This window comes from Desmodus rotundus, chromosome 2 (genome assembly GCF_022682495.2).
Source record: "Desmodus rotundus isolate HL8 chromosome 2, HLdesRot8A.1, whole genome shotgun sequence".
NCBI lineage: Eukaryota > Metazoa > Chordata > Mammalia > Chiroptera > Phyllostomidae > Desmodus > Desmodus rotundus.
Genome location: NC_071388.1, coordinates 134,865,318 through 134,893,111, shown reverse-complemented (window position 1 = coordinate 134,893,111; position 27,794 = coordinate 134,865,318). Strand labels below are relative to the sequence as shown.

The 27,794-nt window shown below is 36.5% G+C and overlaps 1 protein-coding gene across 7 annotated transcripts in view; it reads left to right on the top strand.

Annotated features, from left to right (window-relative positions):
- Positions 1-27,794, top strand: part of GTDC1 (glycosyltransferase like domain containing 1) — a 369,716-nt gene that overhangs the window by 78,432 nt on the left and 263,490 nt on the right. For 4 of the 7 annotated variants that reach the window (XM_053918630.1, XM_053918627.1, XM_053918628.2 and 1 more), the window contains 2 exons: positions 12,957-13,153; positions 21,111-21,173. The exons of 1 other annotated variant lie outside the window; for it this stretch is intronic. In XM_053918630.1, coding sequence (XP_053774605.1) covers positions 21,135-21,173 — 39 coding nt within the window. In that variant the 5' untranslated portion in view covers positions 12,957-13,153; positions 21,111-21,134. The remainder of the gene's footprint in view (positions 1-12,956; positions 13,154-21,110; positions 21,174-27,794) is intronic. 2 more of the 7 variants (XM_053918632.1, XM_053918631.2) reach the window with 1 other exon arrangement.

Sequence of the window (27,794 nt, the reverse complement as noted above, 5' to 3'; positions counted from 1 at the left end):
TAGTTAATTTATTAGATTATTTAATGGAATCTTTGTTCTCCTGAATTATTAAGGCTAAAGATATTTCAGTCAACCATAATTTTTCTTTCCCATGCTTTTCCCAACTAATCATTTATCACTTCTAATATCCATTTCTCTTGTGTCAATTGTGTCTTCTTACTGAGATTGTAAGTCCATGGGTGTCAGGGAACTGTCATCATGCTTCACATAAAATATACAGTTAACAAAAAACAATTTTGAATCCTTTGAAAGCTAATTTCAACTTTAATAAAAATCTATTGCAAAGATGGTTTTAATGGTTTAACCTAAAATCTTTTGGTAATTTAACATATTTTGTTAATTTATCATACTTTGCTCCTAGACATACATGTGAGAGAGAAACGTCAGTTGTTTGCCTTCTTGTATGCAATCCCCGAACCCAACCTACAACCTGATTATGTGGTTTGACCAGGAATAGAACTTGGAAACCCTTTGGTATGGGATGATGCTCCAACTGACTGAGCTACACTGGCCAGGGCTATCCAGTTACTTTTTGAAGAACATCTTGTCTGCTTCCATGTTTTGACAATTCTGAATAAAACTGCTGTAAATGTTGTTGTTTAAGCTTTTGTGTGGACATATGTTTTCAAATTATTTAAATAAATACCAAGGTACATGATTTGTGGATTGTATGGTAAGAGTATATTTAGTTTTATTTTTGTAAAAAGTAGCCAAACTGTCTTCCAAAGTGGCTGTATCATTCTGCAGTCCCACTGAAAATGAATGAGAAGTACTATTGCTTCATGTTCTCTTCAGTGTTGTGTTTTGGATTTTAGTCATTCTTATAGGTATGTAGTGGTATCTGATTGTTTTAATTTACCGTTCTCTAATGACATATGATGATGAGAATTTACATGTGCTTTTTTGTCATATGTTTATCATCCTTGGTGAGATATCTGTTCAGACCTTTTGCTCATTTTTAAATTGGGTTATTTCCTTCTTGTTGAGTTTTAAGAGTTCTTCATGTGCTTTGGATGAGTCTTTTATCATATATGCCTTTTGTAAATATTTATCCTAGTGAATGTTTTCTTCTGATTTTCTTGACAAATGTTGTTTTACAGAGCATAAGTTTTTAATTTTAATGACGTCCAACTTATCAACTTTTATTTCAGGATTGTGCCTTTAGTGTTGTATCTAAAAGTCATGGCCAAATCAAGGTCAGCTACATTTTCTGATACGTCATCTTTTAGGTGTTTTATATTTTTGCGTTTTATAGTTAGGTCCGTGATACATTTTGAGGGTTTTTTTGAAGGGCATAAGGTCTATTGTTTCAGATTCAGATTTTTGCATGTAGATGTCTATCACCATCTGTTAAAAAAGAAAAAAAAATCATCAAATTGCCTTTATTTGTCAAAGAAGTGTTGACTGTATTTGTGTATGTCTATTGTCAATCTCTGGGCTCTCTCGTCTGTTTCTTTGATCTATTTGTTTGTTCTTCTTGCCAGTATCACAGTATCCTGATTACTGTGTAATTAATTTTTAAAACAATAATTAGTAAACTGTTCAAATGTTTTTTGTTAAATTTATGAAGCAAGTCATCTTAAACCAATTCCTATTAAGTGTGAAAATGTCATGTTATTTTTAGAAATAGATACAGTAGTGTAATTATAGTAAAATTTGTATAACTTGTATATAATGGTGACACTGTCACTATGGAAAGAAATAAAATTGTAATATTCCCACTTTAAAAAATTATACTCTCATACAGTGACTTTTTTGAAAGCTCATATTGGTTATATAGTATACACTGAAGATTTTACTATTCTAAGTTTGAAATCTTTAAATATGATTAAGGAAAATTTCTATTACTCTTCCACAGTAACATTGCCCAGTATGAGAAATCATGATACCTATTCTTATACATTTTTCAAAAATTGTTGCTTGTTTAGTATGAAGAAATAATTACTTTTCTGAAATATTTTATGGTGGGAATCAGTGTATATAAACACTTTAGTTTGCGAAGTGAATTGAGCTAGATTTGGGAAGATAGTAATAAATACATTGCACTTTTTTTTTTTACCTGAAGCCTAATTCAGGAGAAAAAAAATAGCCAGTATTATAAAGTAGTAATTGGTAAGTACAGCCCAAGTGGCAGCGCATTGAAAACTCAGTAATAACTTATCATGACTGGTGTCTGTAAACTAATGGTAGCATTCTGCTGGTGTTTACTCATGGTATCTTTAACCTTTTGTGTCAGCAACACAATAACTTTGCAATGAAAGTCTTTAGGTAATTGAAATGATTGTCAGCCATGATCAACTGTTATGACTGTATTTTTATATCAATTTTATTCAGGTATAATTTACTGATAGTAAACGGTACCCATGTTAAGTAAACAGTGTGATGAACTTTGACAAATGCTTACAGCTGTGTAACTATGACCACAATTATGATTCAGAGCATTTCTGTCACTCCAGAAAGTTCCCTCATGCCCTCTTGCAGTCAGCCTCTCCCCTCCCCATACCTTAGGTCTTAGGCACTTAATGATCTGCTTTTTGTATTGTTGATTGGTTTGCATTTTTCTAGAATTCTTAGTAGTGTATTTTGCTTAATGCAGAAGATATAATATTAATTGATGGTAAATTGATATTTTGTAAAATAAACAATCTTTTATTGCAGTACAGTTTTTGAGATACTCAAATAAAGTTCAGTTGGAATTATTCCTAATATTTTTGGTTTAAAAATGTTCTGACTCGTGTCCTCTGTGTAATAACTTAAATATATTGTATGGAACTTAATAAATAAATCAACTCATGGCACATTATGTTGTAAGTAAATTATTCTTTATTCTTTTGTAGTTTTATCTCCTTGTTTGTTTTTAAAAGTGGATAAATAATTTAAGAACTAAAAGTCTAAAGATCCTATTCCATTAGAATTTAATTTCTTCCTGTTTCACAGTTGTCACTCAATAGACAGTTTAATCTTGCTCTGTAAAAAGCCATAAGACAAGTCCTTATGCCCTCCTGCTCAGGCCTCTGGAGGGGAGAGTGAGGGTGGATAAAATAGCTCTCTACTTCATAACATTCTGTTCTTTGTGACTCCTCTTACTCATACATGGTCTATTCTAAAAGCATGCCGAAAAGTAATGGTTGATATCCTGGAGAAAATAGCTCCACCAAGATGAACTATTAGAATCCTTTTCTGACTTTTAATCAAATGGATTGAACTTTGATTCTTTTATATAGGAAAGAGCTAAGAATTCTTTGTATATTACAATGAGTGGAGTTTTCTGTTTTTGCCCAGAAAAGTTCTATTTCTGGAATTGTGCTGCTTCATTTATCAATCATTTTGAAACTAGCTCTAAATAAAAGCCAAACATTATGAAACGATTTTTTATATTTGCTCCACTAAACATATTTGAATTTCTACTTAATTTGGAAATCCTGCGCTCACATGAAGACAGATAATCCTAATTTTAACTTATTTATAGTAATACTTTGGGTAACATGTTCTACTAACCAAATCTTTAAGTAACTGGCATTTTGGAGTGATACATGTGGATCTATTAAGAAATCTTGAAGATCTTGACTTCTGGCCAAGATTGAGGTGTAGGTAGATGCACTTTGCCTCCTTGCACAACCAAAAGGAGGACAACAACAAATTTAAAAACAAAAAATAACCGGAATTGCCAGAAAAATCAAACTTTCTGGAAGTCCGACAATTATGGATGTTAAAGAAGAAACGTTCATCCAGACTGGTAGAAGGGGTGGAGACGGGCAGCCAGAGTGCAGAGGACTTGCAGCAGGGCAGCAGCTGGCGGAGCGGGCGGTCCTACATTTGTGTGTGGATAAACCAGGAGGAACACCTGGGGAGCCAGACAGACTGCACAACCCAGGGTTCCAGTGTGGGGAAATAAAGCCTCAAAACCTCTGACTAAAAAAACCTGTTGGGGTTGAGACGGCAGGGGAAACTCCCAGCCTCACAGGAGAGTTCGTGGAAAGAGACCCACTGGGTCCTAGAACATACCCTAAGCCACCTATCTGGGAATCAGCACCAGAAGGGCCCAACTTACTTGTGGTTAGTGGGGGAAGTCACTGAAAGCACAGAGCTGAGCAAGTGGCATTGTTCCCTCTGGGACCCCTCCCCCACATACATACAACACCATAACACAGTGATAAGGGTTGCTCTACTCCACGTGCCTAAGGCTCCACGGAAAGCTCCATCCCTTACCACTAAATGGGTGTGCTGAGACCCCCCCCCCAAAATATATATGGTCCAAATGAAAGAACAGATCAAAGCTCAGAAAAAATACTACTGAGCAATGAAGAGATAGCCAACCTATCAGATGCAGAGTTCAAAACACTGGTAATCAGGATGCTCACAGAATGGTTTAGTATGGTTGCAAAATAGAAGAAAAAGTGAAGGTTACGAAAAGTGAAATAAGGGGAATGAACAGTGAAGGGAAGGAAATTGGGATTCAAATCAATTTAAGTCCTGGCTTAGGAGAGGAGAGGCTTAGGAACCTCTGGGACAACTTTAAACGTTCCAACATCTGAATCATAGGGGTGCCAGAAGGAGAAGAGGAAGAGCAACAAATTGAAAACTTATTTAAAAACATAAAGAAGGAGAACTTCCCTAATCTGGCAAGGGACATAGACTTTCAGGAAGTCCAGGAAGCTCAGAGTCCCAAAAAAGTTGGACCCAAGGAAGTACACACCAAGGCATATCATAATTACATTAGCCATGATTAAAGAGAAGGAGAGAATCTTAAAAGCAGCAAGAGGAAAGGAGGAGAGTTACCTACAAAGAAGTTCCCACAAAGCTATCAGACAATTTCTCAAAAGAAACCTTGCAGGCAAGAAGGGGCTGGAAAGAAGTATTCCAAGTCATGAAAGGCAAGGGCCTACATCCAAGATTACTCTATGCAGGAAAGCTTTCCTTTAGAATGGAAGGGCAGATAAAGTGCTTCCCAGATAAGGTCAAGTTAAAGGAGGTCATCATCACCAAGCCCTTTTTGAAATATTAAAGGAACTTATCTAAGAAAATGAAGATCAAAAATATGAACAGTAAAATGACAACAAACTCACAACTATCAACAACTGAACCTAAAAGAAACCCCAAATGAACTAAGCCAACAACTAGAACAGGAACAGAGTCACAGAAATAGAGAGTATATGGGAGGGTTACCAGTGGGGTGGCGGAGGGGAGGAATGGGGGAAAAGGTACAGGGAGTAAGAAGCGTAACTGTTAACGTTCAGAATAGACAGGGGGAGGCTAATAATAGTATGGGAAATGGAGAAGCCAAAGAACTTACATATATGACCCATGGACATGAACTAAGGTGGGAGAATGCTGGTGAAAGGGAGGTGGAGGGCAGAGGCAAATAAAGGGGAGAAAAAAATGGGACAGCTGACATAGCATAATGAATAAAATAAACTTTTAAAAAAGAAGAAATTTTGAAGATCTTCACTTAAACAATGCCTCATTGAAGCCTTCAGACAAAAGAAAAAAATGTTTGGAAGTCAATTTGCAAGACAATATACGTGAGATCTGCACAGCCCCCAAATAATGAGAACAACTAACCTGAGAACTTATATTTTATATACTTTATATTGTTCTTCTCAAAAGTAATGATTCTGTACTTTCTTTTAAGCTGATACTCAGACCATTTTAAGGATATTCTCATTGGGTGGGATTGTCTTCAGAAGGTCAGGCATATTCTATTCAGCCTGTACTGTGATGGCTTATACATGGTTCTTCAGCAGGTTAAATCCAGCGGGAGAACAGACATGAACAATTACCTGTGTTACAGAGCAGATTGCCAGGATAATCTAATGGTGACACATACAAAGTATGGTGGAAAGGGAAAAATTAATTCTGGCTTGGATATTAGGGGAGGCTTCATAAACCTATACTACTTAAGTAGATTAATGAGTTGCATTAAATTTTTTTTTTTTTTCCATTTACAGTGTTACTATTTAGAAAATTTGGAAAATCAGAGAAGCATTGAGAAAAAATATATAAAATTGCTATAAATATTTTTGTGGGCATTCTGTTTTTTGTTAGCTGTATTTTAACTTGTCCTTTTTCATTTCATAATATGAATATTTCTCCATGTCATTACATATTTTTCTGCAACATTATTTTAGGTGACTATATAACCATTGAACTACTGAATAGATAAAATGTAAATTTTTTATTTAATCAGTTCACCTGGTATTGAAGATTTAGATTGCTTTGCTTTAATGTTATGAAAAACACCATCAACAATATCCTTATGAATGTAAAACAACTAATTTCTTCTCAAAATTTTAGTATTAAAATTAAGATATTTTCATCAAGATGAATGATTTTTCAGAAAAAGTCAAGAATTACTTAAGTGTTTGTGTGTTTTTTGATTGACTGCTCAGAAGCCAGGCTATATATTTTTATTTAAAAATATGTATCTGCCCTGGCCAGTGTGGCTCAGTTGGTTGGAGGTAGTCCTGTAGAGCTAAGGTTTGTAGATTTGATTTCCTGTCAGTGCACATATCCGGGCTGCAGGTTCTATCCCCTGTTGGGACGTGTACAAGAAGGCGACGGAAAGATGTTTCTCTCTCACATCCATGTTTCTCCCTCTCTCCTTCCCTTCCCCTCTTTCTGAAATCAATAAACATATCGTCTGGTGAGAATTAAAAGAAATATGCACCTATAACAAAGTTCAGAATAACACACCACCGATGAATCAGTACTTTTCAAGATGTTTTTTGATTGGCTTGTGCTCTACCTAGAACAAGAGACTAATGTATTTATGAAATTTTCATAATGTTAATTACAATTTATTAAGCACTTAACTGTATGGTTTCCCTGGGCCAAATAGTTCAAGGACACTGTCTTACTGTAAAACACCGCTGATGAGGTGGGTCTTGTTTATCGCTACATGAAAAAAGTGAAACACAGAAAGGTTAAATTTCTCGCCCAAGATCGTGCAGGTAGCAAGTGATGGAATGGGGGATATTTGTTTCTGGTTTGTGTGTCTCTTCATTATTTAGCATACTTCTTTCCAAGTATTATGGGAGAGATATAAGGAACATTAATCCTGCAAATGTCATCATATGTGAATGGAATATATACCTCTCCTGTCATCAGATGACGATTTTGTTTCCTGATTTCCCATGGTGGGTAATTTCTCAAAAAAAAATTTTGTGTGTGTTTTTAGAATTGTATACACAGCACTGGCCACTGTCTTTCATGAATGAAAAAAGATGGTGTCGCATGAGATTATTATTTACTTAATTAAAATTTTTTTTTGTTTAGAAAGTAACAGTATTTTCTTTGAAAAACTTTACTTATTCAGGCAACATTGGCGTCCTTGTTTAATGTGTATGATCGATAGATAAAATTTTATATTTGTTATTTTTTATACTGTCTTATAGTATTCTATCACAAACCATTTAAAGCCTTTCCAGCTGCTGTTTCTCCAAAGCGGTATCTTTAAGAAGATGTCACAACATGTTACTTCCTCAGCACCCAACAGTCTGGTATTCTATCAGATGTTTTGCAAGGCTTCAGCAAGTCGTTACACAGAATGTCTTCAAGAGGCAATGCAGTAGGCAGAGCCCTGCAGCTCAGACACCTGTAGAGATCAGCTCACCTGCCCTCAAGCAAAAGACAGTAATTAGTTGCTCGTATTCCCTTGCAAACTTCCCTAGTTTTGCTGCACATGAAACACAAAGATCACAGCAATGCTGTCATGAGCTCCGCTCTGTTGGAGTTGTTTATGCCCATTCAATTTTTAATGTTCCTATAAGACATTTTGATGGGAACCCTGAGCCCATGGGGATTTGCATGCTTAATCAAACCTGTGATGATTTAAATATAGAAATAAAGAGAAACCTTTGGATTACACATTGACTGTTAACTTTTAGGACAGCGTTAGTAGAACACATTAACATGATACTTGAGGCAAAGTTGTGTTTGATCAACCTTCACAACTTTTTTTGTTTCCTGACAGCAGGTATAGCTTCAGTAAATCTAAATAAGTTCTTTAATGTGTATAGAGTCAAGCACATGCAGAATCTCGATGGTGTTGTCTGAATATTTTAAAAGATGATTTTATACCAACCACTTTTTTATTGAAATTGAACTAAAAGATTGAAATTAACTGTCAGTCTTTTAGTTTTATATTGTTACATACAATTTATATTTTTAAAGGATGAGATGAATTTTAGTAAAATATAGTAGTGTACATGAATCGGATATATTGGGACCAAAGAAATTTATTATGCAAGTACTTGGAAATCTTTTATACCATTGTTTTAGTTTTAACACTGTATGTGTCCCAGATACTATGTGGGTTAAAGGCTAGTGTTTTACTAGGTGAGCTTTTAAGTAGTTTTTAACTGTTGGATTCAGTTCTCTTCTTATATTTGTATAAGTTGTTAATAAATAGCCTTACTAAATATATATTAGTGATTCTTAAATATATTTAGTGTGAAAAATGCTGCAATTTCTAATACCAAATTCAGTTCACATTTATTCTGAGAAAAAATAACCCTAGCACTTCGTCATTTAAGCATAGCATGGTGTATATGCATGCTTCTTAAATTGGCTCTTAGAGACAAAGTGGAATTGTGAGATCCTGGTACAACTAAAGAAGGTGTTACACAGCACTAGACAATCCTTGACAGAGCTGGGACCTTGAGGTGCTAGTGAGTGCAGTCTGTCCATCCTTCCTCACATTTTCCTTCACTAATACACAGGTAGAATCTTCTGGTGGGTTTCTGAGCAGAGTTATTCATTGGGCCTTCAGCGAAAAATGAAATGAATGATATGGATGTTGAAAAGCTTACGTCTAGATTTTATGTTTGCCTGCCTTTCTTAGCTGTAAGTATAAATGTGGACAGAGCTGGATTGCTCCACTTTCGAGCTGATGAGCGTGACTCAGGTAGCACCAACAGAGGACTCGTACGTATGTTATAGGTAGGGCATTTTGGGTGTCTTATACCTCACTGACTTTTAGAAACTTCACAAAAGTCATTCCAAAGAATTGGTCTGTCTGTAGTGGCCTTCTGAATTCCTAATAACTTTATGGCAGTCTGCTTCTTACATAAATGCTCTTATTTATCTTTTTTCCTTGGTGCCTAACTCAATGCGATAAGCCAGTGTTGGTTGAATTAGTAAATGATTGAAAATACTGTGTCGTGCATGTAAATTGCCTGTGAAAACACTGTAGTAAAGAGTGGATCATACCACTGCTAGTAATAGAAACGACTTTTTTCTCCTGCTTTTTTTCCTTCAGTATAATCCCAGGTTGATGTGTTTTCAAGACTAGGTATCTATGATTGATTGTAACTTTACCTTTGTACTATTAGTGCATCAAAATATTCTGTGAAAAAACATATTTTTGCTACAGTAAAGTCAAAATCTTCTTACGCTAATTTGTAGTCTGGACCCATTTGGCTTGCTTAGCTTTGTTTTCTACGTTCTGTCACCCTTGTTTCTCCCCTGGTGCAGGACAGACTTTTCGCCCTGTTCCAGAATATAAGCCATAATTCGTTCTGGCATCATGCTCGTCTCTGAGCTGCTGTCCCATGAACTCTTGGGTTACTTCTGTTCTTGACTCACCAGTTTAGAACTAAATCATATGTGTTGCAAATGTGTGTCTACAGTTAGCTTCATTACTATGATTTTTAAATTTAAAAAAGTTCAATCCCTTTCTTTCTGGCATATGGCAGAATGCTAAGCACTTTGTGGTCACTCAGTAAATACTGCAATATATGCTAGGTAATCTCTTACTCTATCGTAGGCAAGTAAGTGTTCTCTCAAAGAAAGTGAGAAAGACAGGGATAGATGGGAGTGAAGGGAGAAGGGAAAGAAAGAGGGAGGGAGGAAGAAAGGAAGAGAGGGAAGGAGGAAGGGACCATTGGAGGGGTGGTTGGAGGGCAGACCAGCAAGCATATTTTTGTGGAATAGGGAAAGAGCTTTGATTTTGGAATTTGAAAACTTGCATTTAAATTCTGATTGTTTACTTGCTTTTTGGACTTGGATGAGTTCCATAATCTTTGGGTATAAATGATGTACAGTACTATCTACTGGGTAAGCTTGTTGTTAAATCATATAACGTATGTGAAGTTCTTATTACCACGTTCTTTGGTAAATAGTACGTGTAGAACAACGGTTAGCCAACTCTCATCTAGTATTTAGCATGTAAGGAAAGTGAGTTTTAGAGAGCTGAATAAAGGTCGTATAGCCAGTAGACTGTGAAGGCAGGATTGAAAATCCAGTTTTGTTTTGTTTTTAACTTGAAAGCAGTGATTTTTCAATTGCTTCTCAGCCTTTTGGCTAAAATCAAGTGTAAAGCAATGCTTTTCAAACATTGTACATCAGAATCCCGTGAAGGGCTTCTCAAAATACGGATTGCTAGGTCCGATCCCAAAGTTTCCTTTCAGATGGACTAGAATGGGGCCTGCCTGACAATTTGCATTTCTAAGAAGTTCCCAACTGCTGCAGGTCCAGGAACTACCCTTTGATACCAGTGCTTTATAGCAGATTTCTCAGCCCCAGCTGGATGTCAGAATCCCCTGGGGAATTTCTAAAAATTACAGGTGAAACTAGAATCTCTGGTTTGGGGCATGTGTGTATCAGTATTTTTCCTTGTCTTTCTTTTCTTTTTTTAAAGCCCTTCAGGTGATTCTAATGTGCAGCCTGAGTAGGAGACACCATTCTGCCTAAAGCTAAAGTTAAACTCTGCAGTTTTCCATTAGAACTTGGGTACCAAGCAAAGTGCTGGCCTTGAACACCTCCTGGGTGCTTAGTGAAGCAAAGCCACAGTGGTGTGTGGTTTTGCTCCACGAAATTTTAAAACAATTGCCGAAGCCTAGAATTATTTTATTATTTTACCTGTTCTAATTATTGGGATGGCCAAAAAATTTGTTTCGTTTTTTCCCCGTACAATGGCTCTATAATAATGCTTAGTTTTCTAACTTCATTTGAAATGATTTTGTTAGATTGTATTGTGACAGCTCTCAAAATTAGTGAATTTTATGCAGCCAATTTTAATACTGAAAATGGAAGAAGATATGCAAGATTTTTAGTGTGCTGTGCCTTATTATTTCAATAATGGTAAAAACGCCACTGAAGCACAAAGATTTGTGCAGTGTGTGGAGAAGGTACTATGACTGACTGAACGGTCAAAAGTGGTTTGTGAAGTTTCTTGCTACTATTGACATTTTGGCCAAATAATTCTCTGCTGTGGGGCTGTCTTGTGCATTGGAAGATGTTTAGCAGCACCTCTGGTCTCTATGCACTAAAGCCAACAGGGGGAGATAGCCGACATACTCAAAATATCCAAATCAATGAAGTTACTGGTGAAAATGAAAAGTGTCTTTTATTTTACAGAAAAAACCATACAGACTTTTTGGCCAAGCCGCTATTTGTGTTTATTGTTAGCATGTTTCCATTCCTTTTCAAGTAATTTCTTGAATACCTTCATCAATATCTTGGGTGGGTTTTACGTTGATAGTTGGGAGAAACAACTATGTCCCAATAGCTGACTTGAAGTGTAAAGTAGGTAAAGGAATATATCTAAATGTTTAAAAAGCAAACATCTTTGAACTTACTGTACATTTAAAGTTCTGGTTATGAGTTTGTTCTTTTTTTCCTGAGATGCTGTTGGAAACCTTATGTTTTTTGTCTTAGGGCACCAGTTACTGGTTAAAACAGGTAATGATAGTTGTGAACCAAGGAGTGAGTACAAGTGAAAATGCAGTAGATTAATTGTAAAAGGAGTTATTTCTTTTGTTATGTGATTCAGCTGATAAAGACATACAACTAAGACGTGAAATTGTTTGCTGGATATAAGAGTGGGCAAAATACCACGTAATTTCATTAACCTTTAAGCAATGAAATTATAAATCCTTATGCAAATGTTAAGGTTATCATTGCCTATCGCCCCCTTTTGATACCTACAGACTGTTAATTCTTCTCTGTCCTGCTGAGACTTATTAAAACTTCTGACTGATGTACTTTTATTAAAAGGTTTAGAATTTACCAACTTAAAACACTTGCTTCACACTATCACCTCTAATTTAACTAGGCCATTAAACACAGTAGTTTGCAAAGGGAAAAAGTCAATAGCTGTTTCTTTAAAAAATTAATAAATTGAAATGAATTTTAAACTCTGCTTAGAGGTGAGCAACGGCTATATTTTACTAGGTCTTTTGATAGTTGATTTGTTCCTTTAGTATGCAAATTTCAGGTTTACAAAGATCTACTGCTTTTATTTAAGAAATATGCCTGGAGGGTAGATTGGTAAGCTTCAGGGAGATATCTAGTTTGGTGTGAAATAAATAGTTGTTAAAGGATCACATGAATTGGGTCCCAGAAGAGGAAGAGTAAAGCTGAGATAGATTGAGAAAAACTGACTGTATTTCACTTCATTGGGCTAAAAATACCACTAAATTAGAAATGAAGACATTGAATGATGGTAATACAAAGAAAATTAATGTGAATAAGCCATTTTGTGTTTGTGTGTGTGTGTAGATTTTGTGAAAAGTTCTGACTTGTGAGAAGTTTTAATGGAAGGGTGTAGTGTGTCCCTGACCAGAGTAGCTGGGCTCATCATTCTGGGGGGGCCAGTCTCTTGAGAGGGAGCTCTATAGCTTTGGGAGGGAAGACTCTTCCAAGGAGGAAGGAGTGGGTCACTCCCCTGGCCAGTCAGCAGCATCACTTCTGTTCAATGATTAGATAGAGGTCAAAGAACATCTTCATATTCAAACGAAAAGAACTCAAGGTTGCAATGTTAGGTTGGAGACTATAGGTAATCTGGTTTGCAAGTGTTAAGCAAATGATGTAATAGACTTCCAACTTTCAAGAAGCTTTATATCACTGACTTTTGGACACTCTGACTTCCAAACAGATTTTTTCCTTAAATAATTTAAAAATTATGAAGTATATTTTTATATTGATAGCTCATAGAATTCTCTCTCTTCTTTTAGGTACGTTTTCTTTCTGGATGTTTTTAAGCACTTAGGCTCTTAAAGATAAATATTTGAACAGCATCATCTAGCAGTTGACATGACCTCTGTGCATGCCTGTTTGTTGTGTGTCTCTGGTGGTGGACAGTGAGGTCCAGAGGGCAATGGTGAGACCGGAAGTCCCTCACCCCTTGCCATCAAGGATATCCTCTATGCAGGTATACATATGTATGAATAAATCGATTTACATGCCTTTTTCTGTCCAGCATCACTTTATTTTTATTTTTGGATTCAAGATTATTTTTAAAACTTTTGAGTAGTTACTACGTTCACTTGGTTCAAATTCAGAAAGTTCAAGGACTATACAATCTCTCGTATACACCCTAGGCCCGTAATCCTCCCTTTTCAAGTACACATGTAACCAGTGTTAACCTTTTTTGTGTACCCTAGAAATATGTGTATACATATGTAATCAATATATTAATTTTTCTCATGCATTGATTTATATATTTGCTTTGTGAGTATTGTATTTTGGAATTTCTAAAAAATGCCAGATTACATTGGAGAATATAGAATGTATAGCCTTATTCAGATACGAAGTATTTCTGTAATTTTTTTTGAACATTGAAGTTAGTTCGAGAACTAACATCTCCTACCTTTGCTTGCAACTTTGTGAAGCAGAATTACATACAAATCTTTGGAAGGTCCCAGGGTTATGAAGCAAGGCCTGACTTGCCCCTGTGGCCTTAATAGATTGCCGTGTTTCTGAGGCCTAGATAGTTTTCATGGGCCTCAGTAATGTTCTCTTGTTCTTGAGGAATTCTCACTTGGACATGTAGGGCTCAGAGCAGATTCCTGTATTTCATTATTTCATGTGTACAGTATCTAGTTTAGCTTCTAAATTTCCATTTTCTGTCTGCTCTTATATTTGTATTTATACTTGGCTTTATTTAATTTGATAAATCTGATCTTAGTTTAGTGTATAAGTTCAAGAATTCTGGGAACCATCTGAGAGTGTTTTTTGTTCTTTTAAATTTTACTTTTATTGAGTCAGTAAAAAGTAGTGATTGAGAGTGTGGGATCTAGAGCTAGATTGCCAGGGTTTGAGGCCTAAGAACATGACCCTGGGCGAGTTACATAACTTCTTTCTGGCTTAGGTTTCTTAACTGTGTGAAGTAACAATATTATGTACTTCAGAGATGTGATGAATAAATCATGTGATATAATTGTATAGTGGATATCAAATGCTAGCTATTTGTATTTCTGTGGTATAGTTATTTTTATATTTGATTTTTATACAATTTAGTATTTCTTACATTATAATTTTGAGATTTAGGTAACTTGTAAATCTTGACTCCAGAACTAAAATGTGAGGATGACTTGAGAAAAAAAAAAAAACAACAATTTTTTTTTGTTTTTTTTCCTTGTTAGTTGAAAACAGGGCATATATATATATATATTTCTTCACGTTCTTGTTGTGTATGTAGAGCAGCACTGTTCAATACAACTATAATGCAATAATTTTTAATTTTTTAGTGCCTGCGTTAAGTAAGGAAAAAGAAATAAGTTTAACTAATTTTGCTAATGTATTTTATTTAACCCAATGTATCAAAATGTAATCAACATAAAATTACCAGTATGTTTTACATTCTTATTTTTGCATTGTCCTTAAAAATCTATTCTGCATAGTTACAGTCCATCTCAGTTCGGACTAGCCACATTTCAACTGCCCCATAAGCACATGGTCTAGTGATTATAGTATTGGACACACAGTAATTAAGTACTTTTGAAACTACTTTTAAATTTGTTCTTTTAAGTTAGGGAGGATTTTAAAAAAATATTTTACAACAAATGATAAAGCTAGATGCATCTCATAGGCGGATAGAAATGAAAAGTTTGTAGTGTGAAAAGAGGTAGTGGGAAAGGTTTGGATTTGGGAATAATCGCTGAATATATAGATGCTAATTGAGATCTTGAAGTCAGGGATAGAATGAAATTATAATATCTCTAAGGACAAAACCCTAGGGAATTTCTAGAAAATGAGCCACAGGTAGAATAGATAAAATCGATAGGACAGAGGAGATTAGCAAGGTGGACATGCCCTGAAAACCAATGGAAGTGAATTGCAGAAAGGCTGGTGGGGAGGAGTGCCAGATGCCACAGTTTAGCAGTGTGAGGAGTGAAAATAGGCAGTCATTTGGTTATCGCCAGTCTTAGCAATGACTATTTTAGTAGAGTGATGACTAAGGAAGCCGAGTTGTGGTAGTTTCAGTTGAAGTGAAGCCATTAAGTCTATATCATTGTTTTATGAAGTTTGACAGGCATAGTTGGTAAAGTTGAAAGAAGTGTATTATTTGTGAAGGAGAGCCAGTGGAGCGGAAAAGATTGAAATAGGAGGAAAAGGAGAAAACTGATGAAGTGGGTTTTTAGAAAAGGCATGATGAATAGTATTGGGTGTACACATGGAGGGATTACTAATGGAATAGAAGAGGGTCAGTTATGAAATAGGAGTGAAAGTGGTATGGGATAGGAGAATTTGTGTGTGATAGAGTGGGGTCTTAGTTTTAAGCAACAGCTAGTTTAAGTTGCAGTTGGCTAGTTTAAGCAAGAAGGGAGATATTACACACTACAAATTTCTAGAGGTACCAAGGGACTTAACCTGACTGTTAATAAGCAAAGAAAACACAAGTCAAGAGAGACACCCAGTTATACTATTCTATACAAAAATCCATTGTCACTTGCTACTTGGAACATATGATACTAGGGATCATTTATTAGAATATCTACGTGATTGTTAGAAGAATAAAATGCCTTCACAAGATTTGATCTCATTGTGTAGATAGTTACCACCTTGATTTGCTCACTTCTTTCTAGGTCTTATATGGATTTGTCTGGTTAGTAGAATCTGGGTCCCCTGTAGGAGGCCTGATGCAAATGCACCTGGGAAATGTAGCTTTTCGCTTTCAAGGCTGTGTGATACAGGAAGTTCGAGTGTATGCTAGAAAGTTAGAGTACAGGCTGGGTGGTTCTGGCTCTTGATCTGTCTCATGAGTGGCAGTCAAGACGTTACCCAGGGCAATAGTCACCTGAATATTTGAGCAGCCTGGATAATCCATTTAAAAATTCAACAAAAAGTAAAAAGGACTCATGGAGGTAGACAACAGTGTGGTGATAGAAATGGAAAAATGGTACTAAATGGTAATGGAAAAAAAAATACAGATTAAATTAGTTCTGGCCAAGATGGAGGTGTATGTAGACTCGCTTTGCCTCCTCACACAACCATAAGAAGGATAACAACAAATATAAAAAGAAAAACAACCAGAACTGCCAGAAAATTGAACTGTATGGCAGTCCGACAACCAGGGATTTAAAGAAGAAACACTCATCTAAATGGGTAGGTGGGGCAGAGGGATGCTGTGTGGTGTGGTGAGGTGGTGGCTGCGAGGCAGTGGCTGTGGTGGCTGGTGGGACAGGCAGTCCCACATTCACGTGTGGTAGATAAAAACTGGGAGGGACAACTGCGGAGCAAGTGATCCCAGCCCCAGGCCAGACCGCGCAGCCCAGGATTCTAGCAACTAGAAAATAAAACCTCATAAACTCTGGCTGTAAAAACCAGTGGGGGTTGGGGCGGTGGAAGAAAATGCCAGTCTCTCAGGAGAGTCCATTGAAAGGGCCCACAGCATCCTAGAACATACACAAACCCACTCACTTTGGGCATCAGCACCAGGGCAGCAGCTAGAAGGGTGCCAGTTGCTTATAAGAAGTGGGGGAAGTGACTGGCATGATGTGATAGAGACATGCAATCGGCATTGTTCCCTCTCTGACCCCTCCCCCACATACAGTGCCACAAAGCAATGAAGTGAGTTACACCACCCTGAAGAATTCCTCAATCTTGGCCCTACCCCTTGCAGCATCACAGGTACATTGACACAGGGGGTCCAGGCAGCTCTATCTAATACACAGAAACACAGGGAGGCTGCAAAATTGAGGAGATAAAGAAGTATGGCCCAAATGAAGGAACAGACCAAAACTCCAGAAAAAGAACTAAGTGACATGGAGATAGCCAACCTATCAGATGCAGAGTTCAAAACACTGTGTAATCAGGATGCTCACAGAATTGGTTGAGTATGGTCACAAAATAAAAGAAGTGAAGGCTATACAAAGTGAAATAAAGAAAAATATACAGGGAACCAACAGTTGAAGGGAAGGAAGCTGGGACTCCAATCAATGATTTGGAACAAAAGGAAGAAGTAAACATTCAACTGGAACAGAAGGAAGAAACAAGAATTCAAAAAAATGAGAGGGTTAGGAACCTTTTGTCCAACTTTAAACACCAATATCTGAATCATAGGGGTGCCAGAAGGAGAAGAGGAAGATCAAGAAATTGAAAACTTATTTGAAAAAAATAATTTAAAAAATGTCCCAAATTTGGCAAAGGAAATAGACATACAAGTCCAGGAAGCTCAGAGAATCCCCAACAAATTGGACCCAAAGAAGACCATACCAAGACATGTCATAATTAAAATGCCAAAGGTTAAAGATAAACAGAGAATCTTAAAAGCAGCAAAAGAAAAGGAGACAGTTACCTACAAAGGAGTTCCCATAAGACTATCAGCTGATTTCTCAAAAGAAACCTTGCAGGCAAGAAGGAACTGGCAAGAAGTATTCAAAGAGATGAAAAGCAAGGACCTACATCCAAGAGTACTCTATCCAGCAAAGCTATCATTAAAAAATTGAAGGATAGATAAAGTGCTTCCCAGACAAGGTAAAGCTAAAGGAGTTAACTGTCACCAAGCCCTTATTTGAAATGTTAAAGGGACTTATTTAAGAAAAAGAAGATCAAAACAATGAACAGTAAAATGACAACAAGCTCACAACTTTCAACAACTGAACCTAAAAACAAAGGAACAAACTAAGCAAACAACTAGAACAGGAACAGAATCACAGAAATGGAGATCACGGGGAAGGTTATCAGTGGGGAGGGGAAGGGGGAAAGTGGAGGAAAAGGTACAGGGAATAAGAGGCATAATTGGTTGGTACAAAATAGACACAGGTTGTTAATAGTAGGGGAAATGGAGAAGCCAAAGAACTTAAATGTACAACCCATGGACATGAACTAAGGTGGGGGGGGGCATTGCTGGAGGAAATGAGGGTACCTGGCAGAGGGGTGCAGAGGGGAAAATGGTACAACTGTAATAGAATAATCAATAAAATATACTTAATAAAAAGATTAAATTAAGAATGGCTCATGTATTATGCTGTTAAGTTGATTCTTACTATTTGGCAAGAGGCTACATGGACCAGTCCATAGGGCTGTTTGTGTTACATCTCCTGATGTAACAAACATCCAGAGCAAGTTATCTGAAAGAAAAGAACAAGGGGTAGGCACAGTATCTGTCAGGACCTAGCCTCGGAAGTCAGATACCATCACTTCCTCTGTATTCTGTTTTTCATTCAGACCAGCCTGATACAGTGAGAGAGGGGACTACACAAAGGCATGAATAACACAGATGAGGATTTGGGGGCCTTCTTGGAGGCAGGTTACTATGCCTCCCCCTATCCCCCCACCTTTCTTTGACAGCAGAAATTGATCACTAGTCTGTAGAAGCAAAAAACAAAATTCTTTTAATAGAATGCAACTGGCCAGGAATTCGGTTTGAATGTGGTTCTTTGTTAAATATTAAGGGTACAGAGTATACATTATCCTCAGTCAGTTTTTTAAAAGATTCAGAAATGCCATTCTGTTACTTGTTCAGGCTTCTCTTATAAAGGCGGAACATGTATCATAAAAATCATAACTCAGTCTAGGTGTGTGTATTTTGATATTTCGAGATAATGAGGTTGTGATACTTTGTCTTCCAGAATAGCTCTCCTGTCCTCGTCTGTGAAATTAGGAGGTGTGACTAGCTCTCCCTGTGGTCCTTTCTCACTCTCAGTTCTCTAAGATCTTGACTAACTTTGAGAACTGGAGTGAACATCACTGACGTACTAGATAGATGTAGGTCATTCTCCCATGCCTCCGTCACATCATCTTGTTTACTTCTTTCATATCATGTGTCACAACTGAAATGATGTTGCCGATACACTAATTTGCCTGTATCCTTTCTCCCCTCCCCAAAATTAAGGTACAGAAGGGCAAACTTTGTCTTGTCCTCTGCAGAATTCCCAGCACAGACTGCTGTGCCTGCTGGATGCTCAGGAGGTTAATTATTTTTTGAGAGAATATACTACATGATTATTATTTCAAGCAGGCCATCTCAAAAGTACCTCCCCCTCCCCGCTCCCAGCCCACACACACACTTGGTTTATGTCTTCTTAGGTTTTCATTCTTAACCTTTTTTCGGGGAGAGGGCAGTGACACAAGATTCTCTCTGTTGCTGTCAATGCTTTCCTGTCTCATTCAGAGTTGGTGCCTGGAAGTTTCTCTGACCTGCTTTCTTTCTGATACAGGTTATTCTGAGTCTGTGATTACTATTTAAAATAATTCTTTTAAAAGATGTGTTGGGTCATCCTGTGATTTTGCCTTATGTAAACTGTTTGGGAGCCACATTTCTTTTTAGCTTTGCCGGCTCCCCCTTTTTGCTTGTCATAAAGGATCCTTTTTGGATGAGTTACTTTGTTCATTTTGACTTTGTCTGCATCCGTGTACCTAAGGATTCTGACTTTAATATATACAGAACAGGAACGTCACAATATCCATCCTTGGGTATATGCTAACATCTTTTGCTGTTCACTGTGCCTGGCTTGCGGAGAATATAGGGCTGTGTAAATTAGTAACAGTTGAAAGCTGAAGTAATGCTCTGCCAGATAGTGTTTTTAGGATATTTACCCGAGATCTGCAAGAGTTTGTATACCTCCGTTGTTTCCTTAGTGTGAACATCCCAATTCTGACCTGATTATTCATATACATTTAAACCTGCCTCTGAGATTTTTAGACTATCTTCAGCAAAGGTTCTTGACAGCTTTTTGGATTATGGACCTTTTTGCAAACTTGAGAAACTATCGACCTTCTCTACAGAGAGATATCCATTTATATAAACCCACAAATTTTACATCAGTGGTCCAGGATGGCTATGAATGTGGCCCAACACAAAATCATAAATTTACTTAAAACATTATTTCATTTTCCAATTAAAGTATTTTCAACTTAAAACGCTATGGATGTTCAACTTAAAGAAAAACTTGATCTTGTCTCTTTACTGGACTTTCATAGGTCCTATTTTCCCAGAAACAAATATCCCTTGCTTCACAATCATGCCTCATTCATGCCACCGCTATTTGGCAGCAACTACATTTGCAAGCAACTATTTTCAAGAATGAAACACATTAAGAGTAAAATTAGAACCAAAATAGGTGATGAGCACCTTGAGAACTCACTGAGCATTGCAACTGCTTCTATCACACCAGATGTTGATGCACTGGTTTCTCAAACACAGTGTCAAACATCCCACTAGTTTGATGTAGCCTCTTTTATAATAAAAACTATTTTAAAAATCAGTGACATCTTATTACTTAGATGTGTAATAATCTAAGATGTGTAATAATCTAATTACTTAGATGTGTAAGTAATAAGTAATTACTTATTACTTATTACTTACATTTTCTATATTAGTGATTGCAAACTTGGGACCTGCTCAGTGACTTTAAAAGATTATTGAAAGGGCTGCGGTATATCTAGAGTAATTATGTGAGGACTTTTTTCATATCTGGGGTGGCAGATGGCGCAGAAATCATGCACGGACCTTTTTTTTTTTTTGCTCATCTGTTTTTGTTAGTGTTTGTGTATTTAATGGGTGGCCCAAGACAACTCTTCTTCCAGTGTGGCCCAGAGTTGCCAAAAGGGTGCACACCCCTGTTATACATATGTCATTCAGGACTGTATAGACTCCTGAAGGCCATCCAGTCACCAAGGTTAAGGACCTCTAATCTGAATTATTATTATTATTATTTTATATTTTAATTGCTGTGGGAAATCCTTGGAAAGACTGAAAAAAGGCTGTTACTAGTTAAGACTCAGAACATTACTGATTTTGGAGGTTCTTCTCACATCTTGAAATATCCAAGAATCAAACTACTAGATCATTCAAGTAAACTCTTGTCCAGGCCAGGATTCAGAATTCAGGCTGGGTTTATTTTGAAGACAACAACTTAACTATGCCCTTCGTGATCTCGCAGGTACCTCTGCATTAGCCAGATTGGATGTGTGTAAAAAAGACAGAAGTCTGTCTGGATCACCAGGTAAGCAAATGTGTTTCTCGATCTCAATTCAGTCCTCTGGCAGTATGTGTTTATTTCCTATCGTCCACACTTTACTGCACTGTGGGTCAGTAAGGTGATAACTGTTTCTAAAGAGAAGGAAGCAGCCTTTCTTAAATGTTACCAGATTACTTCCTGTGCTACTTGAAGTCAGATTTCTTTATTTTTATTTTATCTCATTTTTACTTCATATATTCACACGTCCATAGTAGATAAAAATTCCCCGCTCTTCTTTTTATGTATATATTTTGGAGAGTTGCGGACAGCTCTCATATTGTTCCTTGGTTGTCAGCCAAGTTACACACACTTAACTCCTTTAATCTTTCTTTGTAATCCTGTCAGTTTGGCTGCTTTTTCTAGATACACCCCCGCCCCCCACCCATTTCATTTGCATCAATAATAAACAGGAAAAATCAGGCTACTGGCTAGCTTTTTCTATACCTTTCATTCTTTTTGCTTCCTCGTTTTGCATCATATTCTTGTTGAACTAAAGCCAGCCAGACATCATTCTCTGGACCACTTTGGCAATACATGAATGCCTCGCCTACAACTATCAGTGGCCCACGTGGTAATAGCATCAGCAGTATATCCTAGAGGAAAGAAAGGAAATGTAAAAGGAGAACAGTGAGGAGCAAAATAATGCATTCTTTGATTATACGGCAGACTTACCCTTGCCACCCAGAGTAAATCTTTGTACCTGAAACCTTTACCACAGATTTTGTATTCCCAAAGTGCTGTGCAGGGCCACTGATTTGCATAATAAAGAAAATCCATATATTGTTTGAAGTTCAGCCACAGTTCTTACTTGGTTTCTTCCCCACGTTCTCTCTCCCCCATCGCCTTTCCCAACACTGATGTGATTGCTATCAGAATTTGTGGCCCTGAGCAGAACCGGGCAGGGGGCCATTTTGTCAGGAATTAGATAGGCTCAGGTGGAAAGTGCCCCGTGCCTCCGTGTGGAACGTCTGAGGCAGTGCTTCAGTCCTTGCTGTTTCTGTCCAGCCGCTGGTGGTCTTTTAGCAGCCGATTCAGTGGGGATGTGCAGGAGGAAGCGTCTCTGTGCCAGGGGTGTCCAGGCTTTTGGCGTCCTTGGGCCACACTGGAAGAAGAAGCGTTGTCTTGGGCCACACATTAAGTACATAAACACTGATGAAAACGGATGAGTAAAAAAAAAGGTTTCAAGTTAATTTACGATTTTGTGTTGGGCCACATTCATAGCCATCCTGGGCTGCATGGGGCCCATGGGCCGTGGATTGGACACCCCTGCTTGGTGCTTTTCATCAGTGCTGTATTAGTTTCACAACTCTCCCTCCTCACCCCCGCCCTGATTGGCGGGGAGAGAAGCATGCTGCTTCTACACGATGCTGAGCTTAGTGTAAAGAATGCCAGCGTGGGATCTGGGCTTGTCACAGTATATTCTTTCTTTTCATTTGGTTTGTAGAAAATGGACCTCTACCTCTTCTTATCTTGTGCGTTAGAGAGAAAAAGGTCACACCTCAAGGAGCTAATGGCTTACTGGTGTTTTAGTCACCAGATTTCAGGTAGTATATTTAGTTGAAGTTTGCAATAGCACACACTTGGCTTTCTCATTTGTGTTAGCTATGCATCTAGTACAGAATTGAATAGGATAGAAGAGACGGTTTTCCTGTTTGTGTCTGTGGCAACTTCGTAGATGATTTGTGGTTTAATCCTTTAAACATTTTTGATCGTTTATCACCTCCTTCCCTATAAAGGCATAAAATATTCAGATTCTAATGTTATAATCTTTTAGTCAGATTATTTAATTTTGGAGAAATCAAGGTTAGAAAAGCAGTTGACATAGTTAGTTGTCTTTGAATAGTGATCTAAAAATTTTAATACTTATATTAGTTCTTTTTTTTTTGCCAGATTTTATGGTCTCCCTATATACTATTAGAATTTAAATAAGACTATGTGATCATGAATCATGTATTTCTTGGTCTCTGGCCTCTTAAACAGGTATATATATGATTTGGACCCCTTTTAGTCTGATTTTTTTAAATGTTAATCTCTCCCATGGCTTTTAAACCGTCGACAATATTGTACTCACTCTAATTTCTTTAGGCAGTTGATTCTTTCTTCAGCATAACTTTTGTTTCTTGGGTCTTTTCAAGACCTGTCAAAGAAAACAAAATGCTAACCTGACTTTAAAGGGGCAAAAGAAATTCCCCCCCGTGCTATATTATTCTTTGTTCTCTGTGTGCATCAAAGTGACAGTCCCACACTGTCTCAATTGAGGGAGTCTCACGCAAAAATAAAAAACAGCCTGGCACTGTTCTAGGATGGCAGCCAAAATGTTTTGTGTAGCTTGGTTCTGGCGGAGGTTTTCATAAGGCAGAGGGTCTACCCTCCCCACATCACCAAAGGAAGACATGCAGCCTTAGTCTTCACTGCTTAAAACATTTCTTTTCCCGTGTCTTTCTCTTTCTTCACAAAGCCCACCATCATGAAAAAAATATTTTTTCTTAAATAGAAACATCATTTTTCACACAACTTCCACATTTAGTATATGGCATTGTTCCTTATAGAAGCTTGTGCTAAATTTGTCTTTTCCAGCTCTCTTAGAGATTTCCTTCACAGTTGCGTTTTTGCCACACTTTTCAGAAAACCCTTCTGAATATTGCTAACTTTGGTCATTTTGACATAGTGATTTTGATTGGTTGGAATCTTGCTTGATAGGTTAATATTTGAACAGAAACTTTTGTATAATAGTTGTTTGTATTGTATGGATTTTTATGCCAATATATCTCTTGTTGAGACCAAAAAAGTCTGCCATTCTTTTCTATTTTTGTCTAAAATTCAGAGTCAGTGCGTATCTTTTACAAATCGAATATTCATCTTTAGAATGTTTGATAACGGTTGCTAGCTAACCTGATGAACTTCCATTAAATATAAGGATGTACATTAAAAAAGGTTTTTTGAAATCAAAATGCAGGATAAAACATGGAAGTGTTTTTAGCTTTTTCAATACCCACTAAATTATAGTTAGTTACCTACTATTACAAGGTGTGTGGAAATGTAGTGTTACGATTTTTAAGTGATGATTTGAGCAGGAGACTAAATTTTCGCTGTGAGCAAACATTCCAAGATAGAATGTTCCTCAAAATGTAAATGTTTTCTGTTGTATTAAGCAAAAACAAATGATTTATTTTAAAATGATCTATTTTTAAAATGAATGTTTTGTAGTCAAGATAAGAATAATTAAATAGGCAGAATATGTTTTCTTCGGAGGAGATTGATATTATTTTGACTGACTTATATTTTTTAAATATTGTCAATTATTTTTGGCAGTAAGAAATTACTTTGGGAGGAAAAACATGTATTTTTGTAACAGTGAAGCATATGTGACTTAAAAGAAGTAAGTGGTACTTCATGTTAGAATTATTAATGTAAAACATTTTATATACCATGTATACTGGGAATTATTATATCTATACAGTACATAAAGATAAACTTGTGCAATTTAACAGTTGTTTTTTCCAGGGATTTATTTTTAATTTAGAAAATGCTTTAAAGTCATTAAAAGGATTTGTAAAATAGGTATGTCAGAAGTATGCATTAAATAAACTCACCTGTTATTTTCTCTTATGCTCAAGACAGATTCAGCAACATATTGGCTCATTACTTTAACAAAACAAACAAATATTCAAATTGCTTTGTATATAATGCACCTGTAATAAATACTGTGATTCTCCATTTCCCAATGCTGGTTTTTTAACTTGTATTTAAGTAGCTTTTTCTGTAGAGCCACTCAAGTCAATCTGGGTGAGATACCTTTAAGTTATATCAATTAAATCTTTAGGTCAGCATTTTATATTTCAGAATTATGACATTTTGAGAAGGAATGCCAGTGAAAATGTTGGTTTTTTTTCCCTCTTGGTCCCATTAAGTGCATGGCTGTCTGTCTTGAATCCTCTGTACCAAGGCCTGATAACAACAGAATAGGTGGTTAAAGATAATACAGACCAAAAATTCTCATTCTGTATGTTCACATATGTAGAATAGTGTTTATTATATATTAAATACTATTTATTGACTTGAAATACATTTTCTCCAGTGGTATAATTTTTATTTGCAATTAAGCCCTTTATCTTTTCTGTGGTAGGAATATATGTTCCGGTGACTTAGGAATTACAGCATGAATTGTCCTATTTATTTGTTTATTCTAACTATACACAGAGGTGTAATAGAAATTTATTTAAGACCTGTAATATTTGAGCAGGGTTATTATTTTTTTTTGGTAAATGCTGTTGAGTTTCTCATTTTTGTATGTAATAAATCCTACAGTTTTGTTTAATTTGGAACACATATCAAAGCTATTATATACATTATGGTTTGATGTTAAACAATTTTTAGGAATTATGGTATAGTAACATTTGTAGAAACATGGAAAAATAAATTTATTAAGGGATGACAAAGCAAAGTTGGCTAAACACTAAATATTATATTAACTAGGATGTTATTGTATTATATTAAATAATATAGCAAATATTTTGTTCCATTTTAATATCAGTACGCATTTTAAACATAACCCCTGGGTAGGTGATTTAACTGTCTTGTTTGATATCAAATATTGGTAACATACAATAACAAATAGTGATTGCTAAGTTTATCTGGTCAAAACTATTAGTAACCCCCCTCAAGCATATGGTACATACTTTAGTGGTAAAATCCAAAAGAGAGGATATTGCATGAAAGAATATGTATTAATTCAGTTGTTTGGTTTCCCCCTCCCTCATTTTTGATAATTTTAATTTCCCCTGCCTGACATCTTATATTATCATTCTGTAGAATACTTTTGCAAGTACTTCATATGTTTTCTGTGGCATCTCACACTGCTCACTTTTTATCCATAGTACCATATGAGTTCCCCCCGTTTTAGGTTTACGCTGCATATTTTAAGATGCTGATAGTGTAAGTCGATCGCAAGGTAAAGTGACATTTAGCTTTTTGAGCTAGTCTCATTTTTAGCATGAGAGCAGGTTTTTTTCCTCCCTGTCCTAAATCTTCTCATATTTCCCAGTGAAACAGGCTTACTAACACCAAACAAAGACATTCAGAGATTTGGCTTCAGCAGCAATTGAAATGCATCAAAAAGTGGCTACTACAATACAATTTTATTAATGAATGATCTACATTGGTTCCAGCTGTGTCCATGTGATTAGGCCTTCACCAGGCAACAATGGGTGTTTCCCTACTGCTTTTATTTGATTTCCAAGAATGTGTCATCTGTTACATCAGCCCCTGCCAATATGCCTCTTGTAAAAGTATTTTGTTTTTTTTCCTTCCAAATTTCTGAAGCATAAGTTGAATACCCACACACATCCCTGCCGAAATATTGTTTTTAATGAATAGTGGCCTAGGTTTGTATGCCTGGTGTTGCATACCAACATTTCTGAATATAAATTCAAGTAAACATTTATTGAGTTTATCAGTAAATTTTTGGAAGTGTAGTTGTCTGGTAATGCTAAAGATAGACTATTTTCACTTCTACGTTTTCATCTTAACATTTTATTACAGTGGTATAATGTGTTATAGAGGTGGACAAGCTTGCAGATTGAAATGGGGATCGTCCAGATTGTTCCCTTCCCTGGACCATATGGTATAGTTCTAAAAGCTTTTTGTACGCTGTCTGTTCAGTTTATTGTAAACGCAATCTTTAGTGCACCTAAAAAGATAACCAAATAAAAATGGGCCTGAGAAAAAGGACTTTATACCATGTAAGGGCCTTAGAAATACTTGTTTTAAAGCAGGTAACTGTAGATGAAGTTGAGATGATATGGAGACTTGTCATTCTCTGATTATTCTTTTGAGTTTGTATGGATTGTTGTAGATTGCCTTTGAATACTGGTTTTAAAAACGAAGAAATATATGTTATCTAACTATACTTATTATCCTTATTTATCCCATTCTGTCAGCCTCATGAGTAAAAGAATGTAGCTTTTGTCTAGTTTACAGAAAAGCTTCTACTGTGAACAATGCCAAGGAATATATAAACACCAGGTTTTATGAGTATATAGGGTCTTATTTATTTATTTATTTTTACAGATATCACTGAGGATTTAGGGCTAGGACTTTCAACAGTTATGCTGTTAGCCTCTGCACTTAAGAGATTGTTAAAAATTTTCTCATTCGATTCCCTCCACCTGACCTATTATGGTTCCATAATTCTATTTAGAAAATAAGAAAAGAAATTGCTTATTCTGTATGCTCATTCTCTTTAAAAGCTGAGAATGGAGTAATTTCTTCTGCCTCTCACTCCCCTTCTCTCCAAAGTAAGACACTGTTAGAGAGAGCATTAGACATTACCCACTGCTTCTGGGCATACGAGATTCGAGGCTGAAATTCTTCCCAGTGCAAAAAGAGGGGAGCCTGGGAAGAACACACTTCTCTACTCTGTCATTACCCTGAACCCCGGAAAGTGTGACTGAGAGGGACGCAGTGTTATCAGAATGTGCAATTTTGCCCTGAGTGGCCACAGTGAAATATATTTGAACCAAAAAAGGCAGAAACGGTTTGTGTGGCATATGGAGTTGATAGTGATTGATATTAATGAATATTTTCAACCCTGTGCTATAGAAAATA